General features: G+C 36.9%; 1 protein-coding gene across 8 annotated transcripts in view; it reads left to right on the top strand.

The window, feature by feature from the left end:
* Window positions 1–21,248, top strand: part of LOC127867479 (dynein axonemal heavy chain 3-like) — a 127,962-nt gene that overhangs the window by 65,342 nt on the left and 41,372 nt on the right. For all 8 annotated transcript variants that reach the window (XM_052408644.1, XM_052408647.1, XM_052408646.1 and 5 more), the window contains 13 exons: window positions 3,254–3,455; window positions 4,197–4,349; window positions 5,421–5,774; window positions 6,203–6,385; window positions 6,891–7,130; window positions 7,950–8,111; window positions 8,928–9,053; window positions 13,292–13,449; window positions 14,744–15,008; window positions 15,850–16,035; window positions 16,709–16,935; window positions 17,985–18,188; window positions 19,171–19,298. In XM_052408644.1, coding sequence (XP_052264604.1) covers window positions 3,254–3,455; window positions 4,197–4,349; window positions 5,421–5,774; window positions 6,203–6,385; window positions 6,891–7,130; window positions 7,950–8,111; window positions 8,928–9,053; window positions 13,292–13,449; window positions 14,744–15,008; window positions 15,850–16,035; window positions 16,709–16,935; window positions 17,985–18,188; window positions 19,171–19,298 — 2,588 coding nt within the window. The remainder of the gene's footprint in view (window positions 1–3,253; window positions 3,456–4,196; window positions 4,350–5,420; window positions 5,775–6,202; window positions 6,386–6,890; window positions 7,131–7,949; window positions 8,112–8,927; window positions 9,054–13,291; window positions 13,450–14,743; window positions 15,009–15,849; window positions 16,036–16,708; window positions 16,936–17,984; window positions 18,189–19,170; window positions 19,299–21,248) is intronic.

Raw genomic sequence — 21,248 nt, 5'->3', positions numbered from 1 at the left:
AGCATAAACTTTCATGGTGAAGAAAAGGTTATGTGGTACTTTTTGAGGACATGTTAATTAATAGATATCCAAATTAAAAAAAGAGTAATTTGTGTTAGGTCATTTTTCAAGGTGTTTGTGTCAAAAATCATGGATCGGTCAATCCACGAAATGAACGTAAATTAATGTCTTTCAAATAATAATGAGTTTGAATATACTATCTATTTAGTAGGGTGTATGAAGTTCGCAAATTTACTTTATGAAAAGGAAAGTTGCAATCTGTGGCATAAACTTTGACCTTTGAATTTGGTTCTATTTTGATATGCCTCATTTGATGATACATGGTCAATTTTATCATATTTGTCATGAAAACATTATAAGAATATTAAAGTCATGTACATAAGACTTATTTCAATTTTATGTTTTATTTGAGCAACTTTCACAATAAATTTACTTTCTGCATGTTAGTTACTATGCAAAGCCGGAAGATAAGGAAAAATTAGAGCTCACGGGATTTAACAATGCCTCTAGTGATTCTGGACAGAGGTTGTATTGGTCTCAGTGTAGCTTTGAAATCAAATCTAGCATCAGTATTGTCATTTTTATAAATTGCTTATTATAAATGTGAACACAGAAAGTTGTTTGTTTGGTGTACATGTGTAGGTCTTTTCAGTAAGTAAATATGCTTATTACAATACCATGAAATATTGGTACGGAATATTGCTTTATTTAAAAAAAAAAATGTTTAATTTTTTAAAAATATTAAATACAGGAAAATTTTAAAGTCCAGTGTAACAGTAAGCTTGAGTTTAAGTTTGCTCCATTATAAAATAATATTTTACTCCAGTGTTTAAATGGAAGTGTTATTAGTGTATACATAATTATGACAAGTTAACATTGTTAAAAAGTCAAAATCACTACATGTATAATTTCAAATAACGCTTTATTGTCAATTTATTTGTGCGTGCTTATTCATGCAAGGTTTGCAGGTATATTACATGCATTGCTCAATTTGGATCATGTTTATTGCCCCCTTCTCAGTTATTACACTCCCAAGGCTATGAAAGGCGTAGCTATCGATGGTCAGGAACTAGGCAGTCAGAGGTCTAGAGATATTGTTAGATTTTTTTAAGACATTGTTGACACAGCCACTACCCAAATACTTCCCTGATACTGGCATATTGTGGACTTTGTCCAAAATTGTTTACACAGTAACTACCCCAATACATTTCTGATACTGGCATATTGTATAATTTTCCCTGATACTGGCACATTGTGGAATTTGTCCAAAATTGTTTACACATTGACTACCCAATTACTTCCCTGATACTAGCATATTGTGGACTTTGTCCAAAATTGTTTACACAGTTATAACTACCCAAATACATTTCTGATACTTGGATATAGTGGACTTTGTCCAATAGTGTTCACATGATGACTACCCAAATACTTCCCTTATAGAGGCATATAGTGGAATTTGTCCGATATCGTTCACATGGTGTCTACCCTACTACTTCCCTTATAGAGGCATATAGTGGAATTTGTCCGATATCGTTCACATGGTGTCTACCCTACTACTTCTCTTATAGAGGCATATAGTGGAATTTGTCCGATATCCTTCACATGGTGTCTACCCTACTACTTCCCTTATAGAGGCATATAGTGGAATTTGTCCGATATCGTTCACATGGTGTCTACCCTACTACTTCCCTTATAGAGGCATATAGTGGACTTTGTCCAATAGTGTTCACATGATGACTACCCAAATACTTCCCTTATAGAGGCATATAGTGGAATTTGTCCGATATCGTTCACATGGTGTCTACCCTACTACTTCCCTTATAGAGGCATATAGTGGAATTTGTCCGATATCGTTCACATGGTGTCTACCCTACTACTTCCCTTATAGAGGCATATAGTGGAATTTGTCCGATATCGTTCACATGGTGTCTACCCTACTACTTCCCTTATAGAGGCATATAGTGGAATTTGTCCGGTATCGTTCACATGGTGTCTACCCTACTACTTCCCTTATAGAGGCATATTGTGGAATTTGTCCGATATCGTTCACATGGTGTCAACCCAAATACTTCCGTTATAGAGGCATATTGTGGAATGTGTCCGATATTGTTCACACGGTGTCTACCCAAACACTTTCGTTATAGAGGCATATTGTGACATTTGTCCAATATTGTTCACATGATGTCTACCCAAATACTTCCGTTATAGAGGCATATTGTGGAATTTGTCCAAAATGGTTTATACAGATCTACCTAAATACTTCCCTGATACTGGCATATCGTGGAATTTGTCTAACATTGTTTACACAGTAACTACCCAAATACTTCCCTGATAGAGGCATATTGTGGAATTGTCTGATGTTGTTCACATGATGTTTACCCTAATATCTTCATGGAAAATGGTTTCTGCTTATTCAAAATTATGTATGGTGTACTTTTCGGGTAAAGTTTAAAGTGTGGTTTGTCTACAATGATTGTTAGGTGGCATTCTGTTCCCCCAACATATCCTGTCCTTTGCACCAATTGTTCATGACAATTGAAACAACTATTCCCTTTTCTATTGAGAAGGTCTATTTGTAAATTCCTATTATGAATAATTTTGTGTGGATATTGTCTTCACATTATGTTGTATCATATGCATATTACTCATTGTAAAATAAGTTCTACTTAAAAAATTAATTTTACAAAAATGTTACTTTCTTTTTAATAATAAGTACTAAAGAAAAAAACAGCAGTAACAAAAACATAAACACAAGTATAGAGATCACAAAAAGAAAACGTAACAAAAGGGAAAAATAAATAATTATGTGGTAATTTTCTAAAACATTTAACATGTCTTATAAAGACATTTAGGGTACAAGGTAAGCTTAAATTATGTAATTTCCATAGTATGTAAAACACACACTAAAATTTGGTCATACCTATTAAAAGTGAACAAATCACTCACACAATACTATATGAAAATTTACCATATGCATCTCGTGCAAAAACTGGGCTTTCTACATGTGCGTACAGTGTGGTCTCAGATTAGTCTGTGCGGTTTGCACAGGCTTATCAGGGACAACACTTTCCACTTTTATGGAACTTTTTGTTTAAAAAAGTTTCCTCTAAAGGTACATCCAGTCTAGGCGGCGGAAAGTGCTGTCTCTGATTAGCCTGTGCATACTGCATAATCTGGGACTCCACTTTAAGCACATGCATTAAGATTGGACCTGGTACTAAACTAATTACAACATTTTGCACTTCCCTCGCAGTTTGGCAGGCAAGATAGTGGCAACGTACCGCCTGTGCTCTGAGCAGCTCTCATCTCAACACCACTACGACTACGGGATGCGCGCCGTCAAGTCCGTGCTCACTGCCGCCGGCAACCTGAAGTTGAAATACCAGGCGGAGGATGAAGCAGTGCTACTCCTCAAGGCCATCATGGATGTCAACCTGCCCAAATTCCTCGCACAGGTACCACATTAATTTATAGACCGCAACCTGCCCAAATTCCTCGCACAGGTACCACATTTATTTATAGACCTCAACCTGCCCAAATTCCTTGCACAGGTGACACATTCATTTGTAGACCTCAACCAACTTAAATTCCTGGCCAGTGTCCCATATTTCCTTTAAAGATTTTATCCTGACAAAATTCATTTCCTAGGTAATGTATTTCCCTTCTTCAAAGCTATTATTGACGTCAGTCTGCCAAAATTATTGGCCAGGTACATTTTTTCCTTTAAAGACCTCCACCATCTGCTATGTCTGGTCCATTTACCATATTTCCTTAAATAAACTTGCTGAAAATTTCTGGCCCAGGTACCATATTTTCTTGTCAGAACTCAACTTAATGAAATTCCCTGCCCAGGAATGAATTTCTAGCATAAACATAAAACTTCTGACATTCCTGCTCAGTTACCAAATAAACTCAGATTTATTCTCGAGTTCAATCTCCTGAAATGACTCGTCTTAGTTTCTTTTTTTACTGAGAATCATTATAGACTTGTATACTGTAATAACCATCTGCTATTTCATCATCATTTTTTAGCTCTTTAAGTGCTAAAATTATACAACCAAAATAAAAATAAAAACAAAATTACCTATAATTTTACCCGTAACGTTTTTTCATTAAGGGTATCGTCTTGGATCTGAACACAGGAATGTAGAAAATATCCAAACCTAGACCCTCATACTTCTGTATCTTATTTGCAGGATGTGCCACTGTTTGAGGGTATCATCTCCGATCTGTTCCCGGGTGTTGAGTGCCCCAAGCCTGACTATGGCATGTTCATGGAAGCCCTCAAAGACAACATCAGTAAACGAAAGCTTCAGCCTGTTCCCTGGTTCCTGGATAAAATTATACAGGTAAGTTATGGCCAATGATAACAACAGTCCCCGATTGTTCAACTTCTTTTAAGGGCAACTGGCTTTACCCTTAAGCGCTTATTTATCCTATCCCAGATTTAAATAAAAAGTATAACAACGATAGTATAAACTTAAGCTTTATTGCTAGTTTTAGATCACACTCGGGTTTTTCCAAAAAATGGAGAATCTGTTTTTGTCAACAATGGAAGAACAAAATTGTCAATATGCGATATTTGATAATTTCTTTTGAGCAGAAAAGGGTAAAATCCTTATTATGCTCCCCCAAAATTTATTTTGGGAGAGCAAATGGTCGCCGCTTCGTCTGTCCGTGTGTGCGTGTCTGTCTGTCCGTCCGTGCACAATTTTGTCTGGGCTATTTCTCAGCAACTAATGACCGGAATTCAATGAAACTTTATGAGAAGCTTCACTACTAAGAGGAGATGTGCAAATTATCAGCGGGTTCTGGTCGGATGATTTTTCACAGAGTAATGGCCCTTTGAAATTTTCTATAGAAAAATTATTGTCCCCCCAACTACTGTGCCCTCAAGACGTTTCCTTTTATCTGAAAATATAGTGCAATATTGTGAAAAAAAAAAACTTTGGGGAGCATCACCCATCTCCGACGGTTTCTTGTTTCATCAGTTGAACAATTATTTTAAATGTATTTTACTGCACAAGGTATCATTTATTGTGATCATGTGACAAGAAATTTTTGTAATAAATAAGGTGATTTGCCTTTAAAACAACATAAATGCAATCTTTAATCGCAATTTGAAAGTAGTAAGTTTTAGCGTATCTGACATCGCCGTTTTGAGTTGTGACCAAGTTTTATGTTAGGACTTGGGAGAGTGGTCTGAAGTTTTATTTCTTAGCATTTATTTTGCAAACTAAGTATATTTATGTATCTTGATTAATGGCTTATTTTGTATCGTATATAGTTTATTAAATAAGACACAATATTTTAAATCACTCCACAGCCAGCAATTTAATCAGTTAAACACTACACTAATGCACAGTTAAATGCAAGCATGTGTACATCTGGTAGCTAATGATAAATTATTTTTATATCAGGTCTACGAGATGATTCTCGTGCGTCACGGTCTGATGATTGTGGGGGAGCCCCTTGGCGGTAAGACGCAGGCCTGGCAGGTGCTTGCTGACGGACTCTCGGACCTGTGCGTGTCCGGCCTCTACCCGGAGTTCAAGACCCAATACCGCATCATCAACCCAAAGTCCATCACTATGGGTCAGTTGTACGGCTGCTTCGACCCGGTCTCACATGAGTGGACAGATGGCGTCCTGGCCAACACGTTTAGAGAGTACGCCAGTAACCCGAATGAGGACAGGAAGTGGATTCTGTTTGACGGACCGGTGGACGCCGTCTGGATCGAGAATATGAACACAGTGCTCGATGATAACAAAAAAGTAAATAAAATATTTATTTGAATGCACTATTTTTTCCAATTTAAAGATAACAAAATGGTCAAACAGTTATTTATTTGAATACTTTGTTTTTCTTGCAAATTTTACACCTTCTTGAGCATTTGTGTTGAAAAAAATCAATTTTGGCTAAGAAAATAATTACTCTGCATTCTGTGGTTGTCAAGTTGATAAAATTGATTTTGATTATTGTTGTCGTTTGTTAAAAGCATAAACATGATCTTAAATAAAATCCAAAAAAGCATCATTGTAGACACTTCAATTAACTCAAAATATACATTCAAATTATTATACAGGGAAAACTTACAGAGAAAAATTCTGTTGCATAAGCTTAACAAAATGGTAGCAATATATATTGCAACACAATGTTCTCAATGTATAGTGCAACAAAATGGTCGCCACATATTTTGCAGCTGTGTCTGATGAGTGGAGAGATCATCCAAATGAGCAACCAGATGAACCTGATCTTTGAGCCCGCAGATCTGGAGCAGGCGTCGCCCGCCACCGTGTCCCGGTGTGGCATGATCTACCTGGAGCCCCACCAGATGGGCTGGAAACCACTGAAGGACTCTTACATGCAGCACACACTGCCAAAGGTATGCATGTGCGTAAAGTGTCTTCCCAGATTAATCAGGGACAACAATTTCCTTCTAAACTGGATTTTTGCTACGAAGAGACTGTCTTGAAACGAAAAATATAATAAAAGAGGAAAGTGTCCTCCCTGATTAGCCTGTGCAGACTACACAGGCTAATCTAGGACAATACTTTACACACATGCATTAGCCCCCCGTTTCACAGAGCTCGGCTCATAGTTGTGTTGTTACTGAAGTAAAGAGAACTCTAGGGAAACAAAAATGCAGTATGCTGCTTCCTGTTTCTATTTTGAGTATATTGTGCATATGTCCAAGGATGGGTTGTGGGTGCATCAGTGCATGTGATACATTTCTTGTTTACCCTAATTCAAGAAAAAGACCTGATATCTCTATATCATTTTTATAAATTAATACAAAGGGATTCTCTTAGGAACATTGGGGCTTAATAAAAAGAAACTTCCTACTTCTATCTTAAAACATAAACTACTTGTCATTGTGCATCTTTCAGGGTTTGACTGAAGAACAACTCGGCCTGGTAAACGACCTATTTGAATGGCTTGTTGACCCTTGTCTGTACTTCATCCGCAAGAACTGCAAGACGTTCATCACGACATCTGAGATGCACCTTGTGCAGTCGCTGATGCGCCTGTTCACATGTCTGATGGACGAGATCATTACCACTCTCACCACAGGCAAGAAAGAGGAAGGCGACGAAGGAGGGCCCAGCACGGGCTTATCAGCTCAACAGGTGGGTGGGGTGTATGAGCTTAATATATGTCTATTTGTAGCTCAATGGATAAAGTAGGGATTATCACCACAACAGATTGATTGGTTACAGCATATTGGCTCATACGTTGGAAGGGTAACAGCTTTTCCTCGAATTGTTAGGTTGGTTAGGGCTTAAAAGCTGAAAAGGTTGGAGGATAATGACATATCAGCACAACAGGTGGGTGAGGTATGGTATAACACCACAAAATGTGGGTGGGTTAGGGCTTATCATCTTAACAGATGAGAGAGTTAGGGCTTATCAGCACAACAGGTGGGAGGGTAAGGGCTTACCTGAGCACAACAGGTGGGTTGGTAAGGGCATGTCAGCTCAACAGGTGGGTGGGTGAGGGCTTATCAAAACAACATTTGGGAGGGTAATGGCTTATCAGCACAACAGGTGTGAGGGTAAGGGCTTATCAGCTCATGATGTTGGTTGGTATGTGCTTATCAGCACAACAGGTGGGATGGTTAGGTCGTATCAGCTCATGAGGTTGGTTGGTAAGGGCTTATCAGCACAACAAGTGGGATGGTTAATCAGTTAAGACTTTTTGCCTCAACTGGATTTTTGCAAATAAGAGACATCCTTTTTACAAAAAACTCCATTATAGCTGAAAGTGTCTTCCCAGAGCTGTGTTTTCCAGGAGTGGGGCTCATAGAAAATATCATAAAAGCAGAAAGTGGCGTCCCTGATTAGCCTGTGCAAACTGCACAGGCTAATCTGAGATGACACTTTAAGCACATGCATTTAATCCTCTTTTCACAGAGCACTGCCCATATAAATTGACATATTCATTTTCAGGTGACCCTGTATCTGCAAGGCCTCTTCCTGTTCTCCCTTATCTGGTCCCTAGGGGCCACCCTGTCTGGGGACAGCCGCAAGAAGTTTGATGTCTTCTTCCGTAACATCATCAACGGCACTGACGAAGAAAACCCCAAGCCCAAGAGTATCAAGATAACGAAGGTGTGTGCCACTTGAAAAGTTATTGTTATATTAAATTGAACTAGTTACAAACTTTCATAAATATTTTGAAACTTTTAATATTTTTTAATTTCCGAAAGCTGAAACATTGGTCAAATTTTGTGTTCTTTTCAAGTTGTACTTTTAAATCATTTTGAGTTTCAGATTTTTTATTATTTCAATTCTTGTCCTATGTTGAAATCTTTTTTGTATATTGTAATCATTTTGGGTATTCAATAATTTCTTATTTTCTTAGTGCTTGTGGTCCAATCTTTAGATATGCAGCAAAAATTAATTCTGTGATGTTTCAAGAACATAACAATAATTATATTTAACTTTATATTCATCTTTTATATTGGAAAAAAACACCATAATTTGATAAGCATTATTTTAGTATTTCATGATATATTATTTCATTTTTATGCCCCCGGTAGGGTGGCATATAGCATTTGAACTGTCTGTCCGTCCGTCCGAAAACTTTAACATTGGCAATAACTTTTGCAATATTGAAGATAGCAACTTGATATTTGGCATGCATCTGTATCTCATGGAGCTGCACATTTTGAGTGGTGAAAGGTCAAGGTCATCCTTCAATGTCAAAAGTCAAAAAATACAATCCAAGGGAAGTAATAAGCTTTAAAAGGGAGATCATTTCTAAACCTGCCAAATGATATATTGAAATTTTATTTCCAAGCGGCGCAATAGGGGCATTTCTGACAAACACTTCTCTTGTTTCCATTGCTTTTTGAGCTATATGTGAGGTCTTACAAACAGTGTGAATACTAAATAGTTTTAAGCTATTTTAAATTTGTTTTCCAGAGTAACACAATTCCAGAGCGAGGCACAATCTACGACTTCAGTTTTGAAAAGAAGGGTTCTGGTCAGTGGATTGATTGGATGGACACCTTGGACCGAAGCACACTCAGTCTAGCCGCTGACGCCAAGGTAAATAGTCCCCAGTAAATAGTCTCCCAGTGGCCAATGTATTAAGAGGCATGGTAAATTGGCTAAATAAATAGTCCCCAGAAGCCAATCATTCAGTGGGCAATTATATTTTAAAGTGATATATCAAATTGCATGTAGATTTTTTACCATTATTTTATCTGTGTATTAAAACATATACATTTATTGATTGATATCAATAATTATATATGCTTTTGTTTTCTTTTGACAAAAGAGTCTGTCATACGGTTTTTCTGTGCAAACAAAATATTATACACATATAAATTTTAAAAAGTTAATGTTAAATCATTAAATATTTTAAGTGTCACCCCTTTTTCAAAAGCCGATACCCAACTTGTATAAACGTTTTTAAGTTGTTTAGGTCATAAGTTTGTATGTTGTGTTTGGTTCATTTGAACAATTTGGATGGTCTTCATTCAGAAACCTATGGTTCAACCAGAGGTCAAGGTAAATTGTGCAACTGCATGAACATGCATCTGTACTTGGGCATGGTCTAGCAACACTGCTATATGCTATACATTTGAATCTCTATCTGGGAAACAGAGGCTTAATGCATGTGCCTAAAGTAGTTGCAATACTGCAACTCTAAGCTTTATAGCCCAAGAAGTCAGAGCCTGCACGGAAAAAATTATCAAAGGCTCTGGGAGTCAGTTTATATGGACTAGTACGTAAAGTATAGTCCCAGATTAGCCTGTGCAGTCCCCACAGGCTAATAAGGGCTTATGCTTTCCGCCTTAAGTGGATTTTTTGCAAAAAAGAAACGTCCTTTAAATGACAGATACCATAAAAGGGGAAAGTGTCATGTCTGATCTGGAACGACACTTTCCACACATGCATAAAGCCCCGTTTCTCTAGAGAGAGGTTCATCTCTTCATGTATATCTCTCAATAGTATGATAATACATTATTTTATATTAATTATGCACCATATGAGTGAAACATATCCACATGGTTTAGAGGGTATCTAAATTGGATAAGTGCACTGTTTTTTGTTATTCAGAATTATTTAGTCATTCCATTCTGAAAATATAGAGAATATTGTTAAATTATTGAAACTGTTTTTGGAATGAGTAATATTTTTGTATCATTTTTAACCTTGACAAAAATTATATAATATGTTTGCCTCTCTGTAAAGTTTATACATGTACCTTATTATAAAATAATGTTTATAAAAGTGATTTCTTTCATTTACATTTGTAAGTGAATTATTTAACATATTTCTAATTAATGTATTACAAATGTAGCAGTATTTATCAAATTTAATTTATTTACATTGGGGAGTGAGACTAGACTGAATAAAGCTATGGATTGATTTTGTCTGTGCTCTGTGAAAAGGGTTTTAATGCATGTGCATAAAGTGTCTTCACAGATTAGCCTGTGCAGTCCGCACAGGCTAATCAGGAACAACACTCCATCTGAACTTGATTTTTGCTAAGAAGAGGCTTTCTGTAAACGAAAAATACCATAAAAGCGGAAAGAGTCACCCTGATTAGCCTGTATGGACTGCAAAGGCTAATTGGGGACACCACTGGTTGCACATGCATTAAACCCCTTTTTCACAAAGCACGGCTCATTTACATAAGGAATCATTCTGCATGTCTTCGAAAGCTTCTCTTACATGTATATTATTATCTTGTATTTTGGACAAATATACTTTTAGACTCTAGATATAAATGATATCAAAGCTTACTTGTACAATATGTTAACAGAAGCAAAGTGACTTTTAAAATACTGGAAGCATGTTATTTTCAGCTGTCTGTTACTGTATCTTGGTTTATGTGGAACATGATCAAAGACATTAAGCATCTGTTTTTATAGAAACTCCAGATTTAAACATTGGTAAGTGATTAAAACAATCATGCAAACATTTTATGACTAGTATTTAAATGTGTCTTGTTCTGTGAAAGCTGGTCAAAATGCATGTGCGTTAAGTGTCGTCCCAGATTAGCCTGTGCAGTCCGCACAGGCTAATCAGGGACGACACTTTCCGCCTCAACTTGATTTTCGGTAAGGAGGGACTTCCTTGAAACTAAAAATACCATTAAAGCGGAAAGTGTCGTCCCTGATTAGCCTGTGCGGACTGCACAGGCTAATCTGGGACGACACTTTACGCACATGAATTAAGCCCAATTTTCTCAGAACAACACACAATTGATCCTCATTCTGTGAAAATAGGGCTGAATGCTTTTACATAATGTGTAGTCCCAGATTAGCCTTTGTAATCTCCACAGGCTAATCAGGGACCACATTTTCCTGTTTGTTATCAGGGACCACATTTTCCTGTTTGTTATCAGGGACCACATTTTCCTGTTTGTTATCAGGGACCACATTATCCTGTTTGTTATTAGGGACCACATTTTCCTGTTTGTTATCAGGGACCACAGTTTCCTGTTTGTTATCAGGGACCACATTATCCTGTTTGTTATCAGGGACCACATTTTCCTGTTTGTTATCAGGGACCACATTATCCTGTTTGTTATCAGGGACCACATTTTCCTGTTTGTTATCAGGGACCACAGTTTCCTGTTTGTTATCAGGGACCACAGTTTCCTGTTTGTTATCAGGGACCACATTTTCCTGTTTGTTATCAGGGACCACATTATCCTGTTTGTATGGAATTTTTCGTTTAAATGAAGTCTCTTCTAAACAAAAATTATACAATCGGTGTGAAAAGTGTCATCCCTAATAAGCCTGTGCAGACATTTGCGTATATTATGGGATTGGTTTGTGTTTTTTTGAGACAATCTATTGGTGGTAACTATTGCATTAATTTCTTGGGGTAATATTTTCCATTGCCTTAAAAATTGTTGCAGGGACTCTAAATGTTGCATTTCATCTTACCTTGTACAGAATACTCAAATTTCATAGGCTAAGCAAGGTTACATGCGACCTTGTATTTTTATGCCCCCCTTCGAAGAAGAGGGGGTATATTGCTTTGCTCATGTCGGTCTGTCGGTCCGTCCACCAGGTGGTTTCCGGATGATAACTCAAGAACGCTTGGGCCTAGGATCATGAAACTTCATAGGTACATTGATCATGACTCGCAGATGACCCCTATTGATTTTGAGGTCACTAGGTCAAAGGTCATGGTCACGGTGACCCGAAATAGTAAAATGGTTTCCGGATGATAACTCAAGAACGCTTAGGCCTAGGATCATGAAACTTGATAGGAAGATTGATCATGACTCGCAGATGACCCCTATTGATTTTCAGGTCACTAGGTCAAAGGTCAAGGTCACAGTGACCCAAAATAGTAAAATGGTTTCCGGATAATGACTCAAGAACGCTTAGGCCTAGGATCATGAAACTTGAAAGGTAGATTGATCATGACTCGCAGATGACCCCTATTGATTTTCAGGTCACTAGGTCAAAGGTCAAGGTCACAGTGAACCGAAATAGTTAAATGGTTTCCAGATGATAACTCAAGAACGCTTATGCCTAGGATCATTAAACTTCGTAGGTAGATTGATAATGGCTGGCAGATGAACCCCTATTGATTTTCAGGTCACTAGGTCAAAGGTCAAGGTCACGGTGACCCGAAATAGTTAAATGGTTTCCGGATGATAACTCAAGAACGCTCATGCCTAGGATCATGAAACTTCATAGGTACATTGATCATGACTCGCAGATGACCCCTATTGATTTTTAGGTCACTAGGTCAAAGGTCATGGTCACGGTGACCCGAAATAGTAAAATGGTTTCCGGATGATAACTCAAGAACGCTTATGCCTAGGATCATGAAACTTGATAGGTAGATTGATCATGACTCGCAGATGACCCCTATTGATTTTCAGGTCACTTGGTCAAAGGTCTAGGTCATGGTGACCCGAAATAGTAAAATGGTTTCCGGATGATAACTCAAGAACACTTATGGCTAGGATCATGAAACTTCATAGGTACATTGATCATGACTCACAGATGACCCCTATTGATTATCTGGTCACTAGGTCAAAGGTCAAGGTCACAGTGACAAAAAACATATTCACACAATGGCTGCCACTACAACGGAGAGCCCATATGGGGGGCATGCATGTTTTACAAACAGCCCTTGTTCCATTTTTTTCCGTATTTTTAGGCTTCTAGCTTTTCATGGCACGTCACTAATGTTAAATTATGCCAAAGGTACTTAACCTGTATCCCAACGTAGGGGGTCAATATAAAGAAGCCGTTTCATAATATATGTTACATATATAATTATTTTTTCTGGGCATCTATTTTTAGATCAGTGACCTCATTATCCAGACAAATGAAACGGCTCGTCAGAATTTCTTCCTGAACACGTTTATATCACACGAGAGGCCGATGCTGTTTGTCGGTCCAACTGGGACGGGAAAGTCTGCAATTACAAACAGCTATCTGCTCGCGTTGCCAAAAGATCAGTGAGTCCATTTTTTACATTTTAAATATAATAGAATTTACTTTTTGTTTTCCTGAATATCATTTGAACTTGTTTAACTCTTTACCATACAGAAATGCACTTTGGTTCATTTGTAGTTCCTTGGCAAGGTGTACTAAATTTTAGACTTCTTACTAGATTCAAGTTTTAAAAGCTTCATTTTCAATATAATCATACTGATGAGAAGCAAACAGCAAAATAACCTTAGTTACTTGCAGGCTGTTCAGGTTTTATGCTTGATGCATATAGCTATTTTCACTTTGCTTCTGATTATGAATGGGTTACATAGCTCATAAAGTTAAGATTTTAATGTTTTGTTTGACAGTTTTCATATTATTTTCAATTGTAAATTTTAAATAATTTCTTAGATTAAACTTTTTTTTTGTATAACAGTATTGTCAGACTTAAGAAAGAAAGAAGACTTTTTTTTAAATGCATGATATGTAAAAATCAAACTCATCAAAATAAAACTTCTTTATAAATAATCACATAAGCTTCTGCTTGAAGACAGAAGTTAGAAGTTATGCATGTGTTGATAATCTTTTAATGTTGAAGGGCTTAGTGTGAGACTGTTGTACATGCTCCACATTTCTATGTCAGATACAGTCTCTCTGCCCACAATTGTTATTGTTATTTCATTCTCAGATCACATCTTTTTGAACAATTGAATAATTATTTCAAGGCAAAACTAAAAGTTGAGGACCATTTCAAAGTACTACTCATTTTAGTCTTATGTGTAAAAATAATTGTTCACTAAAAAAGAATTGAGAAAAGGTAATATTGCTTTTTATGCCCCCGGATCAAATGATCGGGGGCATATTGTTTTTGGCCTGTCTGTCATTCTGTCCCAAAACTTTAACCTTGGTTAAAGTTTTGCGATAACTTTTGCAATATTGAAGATAGCAACTTGATATTTGGCATGCATGTGTATCTCATGAAGCTGCACATTTTGAGTGGTGAAAGGTCAAGGTCAGCCTTCAAGGTCAAAAGTAAAAAAATACAATCCAAGGGAAATAATAAGCTTTAAAAGGGAGATAATTTCGTAACCTGCCAAATGATATATTGAAATTTTATTTCAAAGCGGCGCAATAGGGGGAATTGTGTTTCTGACAAACACATCTCTTGTTAGTCTAATATCTTCAAATAATTTCTCCACAGAAAACATAAGAAAAAACTCTAAAACACCTTTCAGTCTAATATCTTCTTCAAATAATTTCCCAACAAAAACCATGCCAAAAAGCTTTATAACACCATTTTCTTCTTAAATTCTCTAACAGATATGTGCCGAATTTGATCAACTTCTCAGCACGCACCTCAGCCAATCAGACCCAAGACATCATCATGTCAAAGCTGGACCGTCGCCGCAAGGGTGTGTTTGGGCCTCCCATGGGCAAGAAGTCAGTGGTGTTCGTGGACGATCTGAACATGCCCGCGAAGGAGAAGTACGGCGCCCAGCCGCCCATTGAGCTGCTGAGACAGTGGCAAGACCACGGCCATTGGTACGACCGCAAGGACACCTCCAAGCTGTTCTTGGTTGATGTGGTATGTATAGATTTAGTTCTAATGGATTTGAGCCTTGCTCTGGGAAAATGGGTCTTAATGCATGCACGAAAACTGGCGTTCCAGATAAGCCTTTGCAGTCAGCACAGAATGATCAGGGATGAAACTTTCAGTCTTAACTGGATTTTTGCCTAGAAGAGATTTCCTAATAAATTTAAACAAAAATATCTCAAAGGCAGAAAGTGTTGTCCCTGATAAGTCTGTGCAATCTTGCACATGTTAATCCGCCACAACACTTTTTGCCCATGAATTAAGCCCAGTTTTCCAAGAGTGAGGCACATTTTTAGCTCGGCTGTTTTCAGAGAAAACCCGAGGTATCGTCATAGCCAGCTCGTCGTCCGCCGTAGGCGTCGTGCTAATACCTTAACATTGGCTCTAAAATCAAAGTGCTTCCACCTACAACTTTGAAACTTCATAATTATGTAGATGCACCTTGATGCGTTCTACACGCCACACCCAATTTTGGGTCACTAGGTCAAAGGTCCAGGTCACTGTGACCTCTAAAAGAAAAAAAAAGAAAAAAATAATTCTGACAAGCTTTTGCAGCCGAGCGTTTGCACCTGTTATGCGGTGCTCTTGTTACTATGACTTTTCTTTTGATGCCTTTGGTGTTTTGAATGCTTCATTTGCCCAGTGGATTCTTGTAAATCCGGATGTAACAACAAACTCCTGTATTGTTCTGCAGAACTGTTGCTGTTTGCTTATTAGAGCCTTTAATTTCTTTTCAAATGCGTGCACAATGTTTTGCATATTATCTCCACACAATATCATAAGCACATACAGACCAGAATGTAACGAAAAACTCCCGCTGTCCGTCTTACAGCTGCTGGTAGCAGCCATGGGTCCACCAGGTGGTGGCAGGAATGACATCACGGGAAGGTTTACCCGCCACATGAACATCATCTCGATAGACGAGTTTGATGATGCCACAATGACACGCATCTTCACGAACATCACTGACTGGCATTTTGGCAAAGGATTTGAGGGCTCCTTTGTCAGGAATGGCAAGGTGTGTTGTTTGATGTGTAAGGTTTTGTATTGATTATAGATACATTTGCATATATTTATTTTGTTATAGTTTATTGATAGGATTTGATGGCTCATTTGTTCGAATTTGTTAGGTTTGTTGTTCTATGCCAAAGGTTTTCATGTTCATAATTATTGCATTTGCATATATTTTTAGTTTCTTTTAAAAGTTATCCATTACCCCGGCTTAAATATTGTGTATTAGAGGAATTTTTTTATTTGAACAAATTAAGACAATAATAATTTTCAGTTTTCAATGTCCAAGACTTCTTGAAAACGAATGCACTGAAAGCTTTCGTTCAACTGACCACGGATAATTATATTGTCAGCAGCATTATTATTCAACAATATTTTTTCATACTCCCTTTTTCTTTTGTTATTCTTTAAATAATATTTTTTTGTCTATTACATATTATTGTCAATTTAATCATTTTTACCCATTACCATGTAATATGATACTACGAATGCAAACTTTGTAAAGTATGAATGGGATACCTTCAGAGCTATTTGTAGGGACAATAAAAGCTTAAAACAAAAAATATATATATATTTATAAAAATAAGATAGAATTAAAAAAAAAAAAAAAATATTCAATGATTTCAGTCTTTAAGCTTCATCTTTACAAACTATTGACAAAGCTTCTCTATTACATTCAGCTGCTGGTTCAAGCAACAATGGGCGTGTACAAAGACGCCATAAACAGCTTCCTTCCGACCCCGGCCAAGAGCCATTACGTCTTCAACCTTCGAGACTTCGCGCGTGTGATCCGAGGTGTGTTACTTGTGCCATCCACGTGCATGACCGAGACAGACAAGCTGATGAGGCTCTGGGTCCATGAGGTGTATCGAGTGTTCTATGACCGTCTCACTGATGCGGTCGACAGGTGAGACATGCTGAATGCGTGTTGGACAAATATTTTACAATGTGTGATTTCCTTTTCTATATATGGGTAATTGTCTGGTGTTCTATAGCCGTCTCACAGATGCGGTCGACAGTTGAGCAATCCTGAGCATGTGTACAAGAAAGTTTGAAATGTGTGTTTTCCTTATATTCGGGTGCATGTGGGCATGTGGTGTACCCAATGTTCTATGACCATCTCACCGGCGCTGTTGACAGGTTAGCAATCTCTGGCGTGTGTTGAAGAGTGGGTCTAGTTTTGTTCATTTTACAATTGTAAATAACCATTTTGATCAAAAGAAATATAAGGTTTAAGGGTCCAATTGTATTTGCATGTCCGAGTATAAAGGAGGGCATAATCTTAAATTTAAAAAATGATTAAATCCAGAAAACAATTCTACCATTAATTTAATGAACTGCTTACATTCGCAAAATAAATGTTTGATAGTTTCACATTCAGTTTGACAAAAATTGCAGTTTGCTGAAGTTAAATATCAAATTCTAAATGAAAGAGAATTTGTACCTATGATTCTTTGTATAATTATATATTGAATCCACTGTAAACCCGTATAATAAGAAAAGGCATTTAAAAAATATGTGGCCATTCTTTTGTTTCAATAAAATTAAAATTATTCGACCATTTATCTATGCACAGTGGTGAAGACTCATGTTTGGTAATTATTTCTGGAAAAAAAGGTTGTGTTCCGTTTGTGTTGACTAAGATAGACCTTATGCTATCGGGAATAAAAGGCTTTGTAACGAAAGTTTCATTAGAGACCAATCCATGAATTTCACATAAACGCAATTGAAAATGATAAATTCAAATTCCAATTTATTTCAAAATCAGATATCTATCAATTTACGGGTCCATGAATAAGTCGTTTTTGACAAGCAATGAAATTTCATGCCTACAAATACCCGGTATACATGATTTTGAAGTATCTACTTCATCATAACAAATAATGTGTTTATTCTTTCTTTGTTTATTCACATGGTGTAATGTGCAATTAAATTAAGCTTTTGTTCTCTTTTCAGAGAGAAGTTCTTCTCCATAGTGAAGGAGCAATGCCAGAGCCACTTTAAGGTTAACATCGACAAGGTTCTCGGGCACCTGTCCCGCAGCGGCACTGTTGTCGATGACAACGTGAGAAGCCTGTTCTTCGGGGACTACATGCAGGCAGAGACTAAGGCTTATAACGAGGTCACAGACTTCAAAGAACTGACCTCTACCATGGAGAAGTAGGCGTTTATATTGTGTTTGTTATTTGATTTCGCTTTTGTATTGTTCTTAATGCATGTGCATAAAGGTTTGTCACATATTAGCCTGTGCTCTCCACACAGGCTAATCACTGACACCACTTTCCCCCTAAACTGGATTTTTGTTAAGAATAGACTAATTTTGAACAAAAAAAAATTTAAAAAGCTGAAAGTGTGTTCACTTATTAGCCTGGGAGGAGATGAACATGCATTAAGCCCAGTTTTTCCCAAAAAGTATCATTTCATTTTTAATTCACTGTGTCGCTTGAACAAGTATGATGTCATGGAGAAGTGAAGATATTGATAGCCAGTTTAAAACGTCACTTTTCTGGTATCAGGCACTTTCCCCCCCAAACAGTTCTATATTTATTTAAGTTTTTATTATAAATTTCAGGCACAGTGATGCATATTTTGTATATTTCAATGAACTTTTCAGTACAACAAGATTCTTTAGACTAACTTTGTTGCAAAAAGATCTTCCAGAAATGTCAATCATATTTAAATTAACTTGCAAAATCATCCAATCATAGCTCATGTTTGTCACATGTTTTGAGTTTAAACATATGACCAGTATACACAAGAGCATGTGAGTTTGTTTCTGATAAAAAAAAATGCACACATAGTGACGTTTGTAATTTTGTATGAATGGCAAATTGATGCATACATCGAATATTAAAATAGACTTTTAGATACAGGATCCTTCAGACAAACTCTATTGCAATAGATGCTTCCATATATGTCACTTATATTTAAATTTGCAAAATTATCAAATAATTGCGTGTGGTTGTCACACATTTTTTCAGTTACAACAGATTACCAGTATATAAAGACCATGTGTTTTTTTTCTTTCTGATCACACAATGTGCACAAGGTGATATTTGTAATTTTGCATGAATATACATCTTTGTGGCAAATCCCAAATCCATCTATTGCATTTGAGTTCCAATTGTTCATGTACTTACAGTTATCTCGATGAGTTTAACATGATAAGCAAGGCTCCCATGCGTCTGGTGATGTTCAAGTTTGCTATTGAGCACATTTCCCGAGTCAGTCGCGTACTGCTCCAAGACAACGGTCATGCACTGCTTGTTGGTAAGGATTCCATCCTAGTGGTTTGTCAAGCCATGTTATTGGTTTTATAAGCTCTGCGTTTTCAGAGAAAACCCGATGTATTGTCATAGCCAGCTCGTCGTGTAGTATTGTCTTCAGTCCGCTGGCGTCGTGCTAAAACCTTGCCCTTTTATCTCAAAAATCAAAGTGCTTCCACCTGCAACTTTGAAACTTCATATGTAGATGCACCTCAATGTGTTTTACACGCCACACCCATTTTTGGGTCACAAGGTCAAAGGTAACTGTAACCTCTAAAAAAAAAAATCTGACAAGCTTTCATTTATTCAAACTGCACCCGCAGCCGAGTGTTGGCACCCGTTATGCGGTGCTCTTGTTATTTTCATATTTGCAATATTTCCTTTTTTTAAGCTCCTCTGAAAATGTTAATGGAGCATATAGTACATATGTCCATGTAAGAGTGTGCACTGTATACAATACAGTACAGTGGAACCCCTCTAAACTGGACGACCCCGGGACCGGGAGGAAATTCCGGTTTTGAGAGGATTCCGGTTTATAAGGGAAGTTGACTGTTTTACTTTCAGAGGTTCAATTACATAGGCTAATGTGGAAAAACACATACTTGCAGCTAATTTCAATAGTTTTTTTTATATATAACATGCATTAATTGTGCAGCATCTCGAGTGTAGTTTAGGCAACATCTCTGACTCTTTGATCAGTTTGGTTTTGTCTTCTAGAGACATTTTATCGCGCCTTCGCTTAAGAGGAGGTTTGGACATATTTAGTCTTCCTTATATTAACTGCCAAGTAGAAAATATAAATGAATATCTGAATGCAACTGAGTCAAGAACTCTGCAAATCACCATTTTATATGACACTTAATTAGCAATTGTAATTAACAATTCACAATTAAATAGCAGTAAGTTTATTAAAATTTAGGATGGCTTCTTCGAAAACAAAACACACTAAAGAACCCTATTGTGTTATCAGTAATTATAATCAGTCTTATCACTTCTATTGACCGATATGTACTTCACACGCCAAGTCTCGTTAAATTGTTTTGCAATTTTTACAGTTTGCAAAATTTTCGACCACCTTTATTAATTTCACGCCTCTTTAATCCGCTATTCACCAGTTTTTGACTCTAGGTCTGAGGTGCAATAAACCGATCCTGACCGGTTTAGAGAGGTACAATTACGTATGGAATGACCCAAGTTTCATCCAAAGAATGACTGGTTTTTTGGAATTGAGGGGATTCCGGTCTTGCGGAGATATTTTACGCATGGTTTTATAGGGAAAAAATTGGGACCGGACAAATTGTCCGGTTTAGAGAGGATTCCGGTATATAGAGGATCCGGTTTAGAGGGTTTCCACTGTAGAATGCTGTTTAGTTCAGGACGTTTCTGCGCCCATTAACTGATTGCTTTGGGTTGTGTGGGGAAACTTTTTCAGTGCAATTTTCAACCACCGCTTGGGCAGAAAATTTGAATTCTTTAACAATACTGTTTTAGGAATCAAAAGTCCGACTTTTTGTAGGACTTTTGACTTCATCGTCAATTGAAAGTCATCAATCGTTGGATGTCTAAAAAAAGTTCAAAACTTGATGGCAAATACATCTTTCCTTTTTTTTCTTTCTGATATGAAATTGTCAGTTAAATGGTTTTGGGCTGTTAAAATATTTTTCCAATGCTTACATTTTCCTATTATATAATTCTTTTGTAGTTAGCATTTTATCATTTCTACGAGCACATTGCTTTTGCAAAGGGAAACTTTCAATAAATATTTGCTATTTCTTTCTTTTTTTCAGAAAAAAAGGTAAAAATAGCAAAGTTACCTCTTTTTTTTACCTATAAGAGCAGAGTGATATCAGGACAACTATGTTTTAAAACCAAAACAGTACAGCATAAAAAATGATAGGTTAAAAAAATGGTTCTGTGATAAAATACATTTAGTTTAATTTACTTTAAACCTTTT

This window comes from Dreissena polymorpha, chromosome 2 (genome assembly GCF_020536995.1).
Source record: "Dreissena polymorpha isolate Duluth1 chromosome 2, UMN_Dpol_1.0, whole genome shotgun sequence".
Classification (NCBI taxonomy): Eukaryota; Metazoa; Mollusca; class Bivalvia; order Myida; family Dreissenidae; genus Dreissena; species Dreissena polymorpha.
This window is presented reverse-complemented; position numbering and strand designations above follow the sequence as displayed.